We start from the raw sequence: 6,819 nt of genomic DNA, 5'->3' as shown, positions 1-6,819 counted from the left end.
CAGAATTTTTCAGATCTCATCTTCTCACCTTCTCAACTAATCTGGACGACCACAACCCTGACGTCCCGGAGTGGAGGCTGGACGTCAGCCGAGTCATCAAGAAATCCATGGTCCAGGTGGGTACGAACCTATGTAGAGGATCAACTGAGAAGGCCAGCCAGTCTGTGTGTGTGTGTGCGTGTGCGTGTGCGTGTGTGTGTGTGTGTGTGTGTGTGTGTGCGTGTGTGTGTGTGTGTGTGTGTGTGTGTGTGTGTGTGTGTGTGTGTGTGTGTGCGTGTGTGAGGAGAAAGAGAGAAAGAGAGATGTGTGTCATGGCCAAGTGCAAACCATTTGCATTATAACAGACTATTTATTTATACTGAAAGACAGCGGTGGTTTTGACCTCTCAAACGCTCTGTGTGAGCCATTCCCAGTTGACCCCAGGTCTCGTTCTGGAGATGAATCCCCATTCTATGATGTTCACTGACAAGGGAAGGAAACGCAACTTCAAGAACATTCTGATTGCTGTTCCACAGCTTGTCCTGTCACATTGAGCTCAGCAATCGTTGGTGTTCAGGGTTCAGGGTCATATTCGCTGACAACAAGGCCGGAAATGTACAAACGCACAGGAGAATAAATCTCACAGAATGTCTGATGCTCGGGTGGTTGAACTGAATTGAAGGGAAGATGTAGTGTACTCATGTACCTCCCCGACTCATCAACATTAGTGTGGCACGTACTCTGCGTCAAATCCAGACAGATACAAGTTAGGTACACGATGTGACATCCGCAACAGAATAGAGAGTCTCCTTGAACGTCCTTCACACTGAAATAACTAAAGGTTCATAGTAATGGGATATTTAATTTGAATTGTAAAGGGCCTGAATGGTGTTGTATGATCATGAGATCAGCTGCAAGTCTCTGATTGATTTCATAATAACATCCAACGACATCACGCCATCTGCAGCCATTGTGATTCTCTGTGATGCAGCCACACTGTGACAGACAGTCCCCCTGGTATACGTTTTGTTTTCTATTCCACAAATGTCCGTCTGATGCGCGTAACGAAATGAAAGGCCAGCCAATCGGGCGTGACGAACGTGGAGCATTACGGTTAATCCTCCTCTCCCTCTCCTTCTGCAGGCCACAGGGGTCAGGGACGAGCAGCTTCTCGTCACGGTCTTTCCCGGGTTGCCGACGGCAGCCGAGTTCTTCCTCCTGCCCGACAAAGAGCTCACGGAAGGGAAGCCGGAGAAGAGCTCGGCCCATCTAGATCAGGTGACCTGGCAGCATCTGTCTCTCTATGAGCCCCTTAAATTAAACAAATACGAACAGAAACCTTTGAAAGAACAAGAACCTTTAATAGCATCATAATTAAATATATGATATAGTATTTCTGTTGTTGCCTGAATCAGAGAGGGATAATGAGTTCCTCTCATTAACATTGTCAACAAATAAACTAAGTGGGTGTACTACATTTCGTTCCTACTGTACATACCAGATGTTTTGAGTGGGAGCACAATCTTTTTTAGACATGTTTTGTACCCAATTATAACCACATTACACATGTGCCGTTTTGAGTTTTGCGTGAGGGGTTGTTTTTCTGGTGTAGCAGGCAGCTGTTTTTTTCTGGCACCAGTAAGACATCTGTGTGTTAGTATTGTGTGACATCTGTGATTTTCTTTGTAATTCGAATTGTTTGTTTATGTAAAAGTCTTTGCTGAACTGAATTCGGTATCTGCTCTATTGAGACATGCCCTATTCTAACTGTTTATTCTATCAGTAATGCATAGAGGTTCAGGCTCCTGCTACATTCCATCAGAGTATGTGCTGTTATTTGGACACAAATTGTCTCAGGGCACAGTTCCTCTGTCATCCAGTAGATGTCAGTGTTGGTCTATCTAGGCTTATCCACACACACACACACACACACACACACACACACACACACACACACACACACACACACACACACACACACACACACACACACACACACACACACACACACACACACACACACACACAAGAACACTCGCTCACACACATGCACGCACGCATGCACGCACACACACAGGTCTAATTCCAAAGGAACATGCTGGAGGAATTTCAACTCGGTTCATCAATAAGTATGACAAGCTTTCACAAGTCATCTTATTGGGGGACGGCTTTAGCTCCCTTTAAGTCGTCTGTGTGGGGGTGGAGCCGCAGTTTGAAAAGGCCATAAAACGCAGACAAAGAGAGCGTCATGGCTGATCAGCCTACTAAATCACACCAGTATCAGGATGGACTGTATTAGCCCTAAGCCTCATATAATAGATAATGGAATAAAAAAAAGATCTGCTCTTCGTGGGGAGGAGAAGACTCTGGCATGTCTGGAAAAGAACCAGGAGGGAATCAATTTGATCCCCCCCCCACCTCCCTCCCTCTGATTGCTTGGCAAAGACCCTCCCTATCATCCATCCATCCATCCATCCATCCATCCATCCATCCATCCATTCATCCATACACACCGACAATAAATCTTCATTCAAGGTTGCTTGAAAGTGTAATGTGTGGGACGCTTATTAGAATGTATAATAGATTTACTGACCCCGATACACAGTGAGAAAAAAGTAATTATTCACAGCATAGTCTAATTTTAAACTGGGTAAGAAATATTATTAAAAAAAAAAAAGGGGGAGAATGAAGGGCTGGAGAAATTACTCATATAACAATTAATTTGGTAAATGAGGCAGATAAAATTAATGAAGCCTGGCGAAGGAATAAAATGGATTCCAGAATAGAAAGGGATTTGTTTGGCCTGCATATAACATGGCTGTTTTATGCCTTCACCTAGATGCATAGGGAATACAATAGAACATATTCTAACATTATGACATCACAAAAGAGAAGCCATATCTCTGAAAATATTAAATATCTGGTAATATCGTTTTACAGATTTATAACAGTCTGTATAACACATCTGACCAAAAACTGTGCTATATGGATGATTGTGGCCAAACGTGGCTGTGCTCATCCTTTCCTTTTAAAGTTTACCTCCAGGTCAGGGTGATATGGCTGATTTATGTCAAAACTGCATGTTCCGAAGCCAGAAGGTTTCCATCTGTTATGCATCCAAGTAGAAAGATCTGTCCATCGATATTTCACTTTAAGTGGGACTCTGGGTGGTAGCAGTGCTGAATTACCAATGCACCAATGTGCCATTCGGTGTGATAATCAGGGATATGTGAGGACAGGAGATCGGTGTGCCTCAGTTTGATGCTGTTTTACCAGTTGAAAACTGGTAAAAGTTATTCTAAAAGTTATTATCATAATGGCTAAGATTTTATTTTGCGTCCTCAACGAAAACTCAGTCAAAACGTTGCATAAACTGTTAAATGAGCCAATAACATAATCGTATAATGATAGCAACATAATCATCGTATATGACAGCAACATATTGCATTCTAATGGTTATTGAGGTCTTATTACTTGGTATGTCTATACTAATATGTACACTTTTCTCCTTCCAGCTCTCGGAAACCCTGCTTGGCGCCTTGAATCAAAACCTTGTCCAATTCACCCTCAGGCCTGGGGTCCAAGTCACAGTGTATGCTGCACATTTATCAGCAGGTATGCCCCCATGTGTCTTTGAACGCAAATGCCTTTCCATGTTTTGTTTGAGTTTGCTAGGTTTATGAAGGATAATTGGGACGTAGCATTGAGTGTGTAGACAAAACGGATCGAGAGCTGTAGAGAGACTTAGACAGCCAGGAGGTCTTTAACTGCTGCCCCGTCGACTAACAACCCCAATCCTTTGTCTGATTGGCTCCCATCATGTAGCTACACAGAGACATTCAGAGAGTGAGCATCGTTACAAGTATGTGTGCCTCTTCCTTTTGGGGATGCTGCTTCTATCCTAAGGGCTAATAAGATCAAGAGTAAGAGAAGTCAATACTACCTGTATTAACAAACTTTTCAAATGCCATTTTTTGTGAATGACGAAAGGCGTCAATTTCTAGTTCACTTTTGAAAGTGCATGGGTTAAACTTGCTTGGAAATTGCTTTCAGATTCAATGTGTCGTTTGTGACTCTTGTCTCCCACCTCTACAGCGCCCCTAGTGGACACCAGTGAGAACCACAGTGGCTCGGCCATGCTCATGCTGCTGTCGGTAGTGGTTGTGGGGTTAGCTGTATTTGTTGTCTACAAATTCAAAAGGTACAGTGCTCATGATATTGTGCTGCTACTGTTATGATCTCTATAACCTTAGCTGAGAGCGTATGTTCCCCAAACACTGACAAAACGTTACGTAGCGTTTAACCAAGCCGGGGAGTTCCTGACAGTTTTGACAGCATTTCGAGCGGCAAAGCTACAGAGCCACTTGATCCCTGTCCATCAAACGTCAATATGGAAAACTTCTCCTTGTCAAGGGAGAACTGGCCTTTCTCACAGTTCTAAGTGGACATTTAGACTTAAAATTCTTTTGTCTGGGTATTCTCAATTTCAGTCAGCCTCCAGGCATTATCAATATTTAGCCCTTTGAGCATCACTAGTTGACCTTTCTGAAATGTTAAAATATTTCTCTGCAGCAAGGTGCGGCTCTGCCAGAAAAGGGCAGAAGGGGTCAATGAGACATATCTATACAGAAGGAAAGAGAGAGAGAGAGAGAGAGAGAGAGGGGAGGGGGGTGAGGGGGGGGGGACAAAAGGATGTGGCTTAGAAAGAACTGTTAACTCGTAAACGTTATTGCCTCGCAAATACATTTAATATGGACATATAAGTATATCGCAGAAAGGAAATACAAAAACAAAGCAATTAAATAACCCCGCTGTATCTCTTGGGCTCGGATGGTAACGAGGCACACTTTATTAGCCGGGGCGAACCTCTTTATCCCCAATCTCATTGTAAATCTTTCCTCAAGGAAGATCCCAGGCCTCAACGTCTATGCGCAGATGCAGAACGAAAAAGAACAAGAAATGATCAGTCCAGTTAGTCCGACGGAGAGCACGCCCGACTCACAACGGGACCCGGTGACCTCTTTGGAGCTTCTGGACACAGAACGGAACACACGGCCCATCGGTGACGACACCCTCCCTTTTTACAACTTACACTCTCATTTCATTATGTCACTTTTTCGTTACGATTTCACTTCATTCCATTTGCTTTTCGTGTGTATAGTCCCTGTCGTCAACTGTCAACGGGATCTGGTGGAGCTGCTGGACACTACTGAGCTCAATACAAGACCCATGGGTGACTATGGCCCTTTTTTAAAAATGAGTTTTTCCTCTACTCCAGTTTCATTTCATTGCATTGCTAGTCATGTCATTGCATTTCATTTCATGCCATTGGTTTCACATATGGTCCCCGTTAAGCTAACCTTTTGTGTTATTCACGAAATAGACTCCTGCGCAGAAGTTTGATTACAGTCATAAATTGATAGGGCCATTCCGCTCAAGGTTTCAGCGAGGGGCTGAATAATTATATGAAACGTGACTACATGTACAGTAACTAATTTAGATTGATGGAATGTGTTCTGACAGTTGATTCTCTTCCCCTGTCTCCCCCCCCCCCTTCTCTTCAAGGATGTATTAAACCTCACGCACATGTCAAATTCTCGACAGAACTCCCCACGTACATCAACGTTTAAAACTCTGGACTCGGAACAGCGGTTCAGTTGTGTCATGGACTTTTTACCATTCGGGACACAATGGTTTTGAGCTTTATACCTGTGCATGTTGGACTTTGCTGACACTAACTGTGCTCTGTGGAAACCAGAAGAAGCTGTGTACAGGTTTTTTTTTACGTACATGTCTATCTAATAAAAATCATTTTGGATTACATTTATTTATACAAGTCAAGAACATACTAGAAGGAAAAGCCAGCATGAACTAAAGAAAAAAAAAAAAAAGACATAAAAACACATTTTGGGTTTCGCTTAAGTGTCCTACTGTACATCAATTCTATTCTGTGTTGCTACCAGCAATAGTATACTATTTATTCTTGAGATTATACCTTTGAGTATATCATCAAAATAAAAGTCACATTTATTTAGTAAATCATGAATGTCTGTGAGATATTTGTGTATTTTAATAACAAACTGCAAACTAAACCGAAGTACTCTTTTATCAATTATTAATACAATCATTTTGTTTCAGTTCATTGTCTTACAGGAATCTAATTATGGCACAATACATGTTTTCTAAAGAGATGTTTTATTGTTTGCTTATGATGTAATAATTCAATGACAAAAACAGGGTTCGGTTGTATCAATTTCTTTTGCGGTTTTGTTGAGCTTTGCTGTGAATCTAATGCTACAAGCTATATTTAATGATAAACACCAGTTTGTATGATGTTTTTTTTGTTTTTCCCAATGTACAATAGGTGAGAGACATGGTACTACTGTACTGGGGCCCATAACTACGAGAGATAACCAGATTTAGATCCAGTCACATATTCTACCCTCTTCCACCGTGCTTTTTCTTCCACCAGATTTGACTTTACTGCAGTCTTAAAAACTCGACTCACGTCCACCAGTCAATACCCACTCAAACTAACCTCTGACAGAGAGTATGTAGAGACCCAATTTTTTGGTTTCAAACTTAAATGAAATACAGCTGCTTTATACGAGGAATCAAATCGAGGAGCTCAGAGCGAAATGGGAACAGTGCTTTTTAGGACATGAAGCACCAGGGTATTCTATTGGACAGAATAGAAGTCCTAGACCAGAATACTTAACGCAGCCAGTGAAGCTGAAGACAGGCTAAGGTTGGTGACACATTTAGGCTAATGTCTCGGCCAATCTCTGTACTCTAGCTAGCTTATTATCCCCTGTTTGAAGAACCGAAAGAAGTAGAGCG

At 42.2% G+C, this 6,819-nt stretch overlaps 1 protein-coding gene across 1 annotated transcript in view; it reads left to right on the top strand.

The window, feature by feature from the left end:
• sorcs1 (sortilin-related VPS10 domain containing receptor 1) overlaps nucleotides 1-5,880 on the top strand; it is a 95,767-nt gene extending 89,887 nt beyond the window's left edge. Inside the window, exons 22-27 of the mRNA XM_083694196.1 lie at nucleotides 4-116; nucleotides 1,123-1,257; nucleotides 3,495-3,594; nucleotides 4,075-4,180; nucleotides 4,884-5,041; nucleotides 5,545-5,880. Of these exons, the coding sequence (XP_083550322.1) occupies nucleotides 4-116; nucleotides 1,123-1,257; nucleotides 3,495-3,594; nucleotides 4,075-4,180; nucleotides 4,884-5,041; nucleotides 5,545-5,609 (677 nt within the window). The 3' untranslated portion in view covers nucleotides 5,610-5,880. The remainder of the gene's footprint in view (nucleotides 1-3; nucleotides 117-1,122; nucleotides 1,258-3,494; nucleotides 3,595-4,074; nucleotides 4,181-4,883; nucleotides 5,042-5,544) is intronic.
• Nucleotides 5,881-6,819: the final 939 nt, after the last annotated feature.

Source organism: Argentina silus, assembly GCF_951799395.1.
Source record: "Argentina silus genome assembly, chromosome: 22".
Taxonomy (NCBI): Eukaryota; Metazoa; Chordata; class Actinopteri; order Argentiniformes; family Argentinidae; genus Argentina; species Argentina silus.
This window is presented reverse-complemented; position numbering and strand designations above follow the sequence as displayed.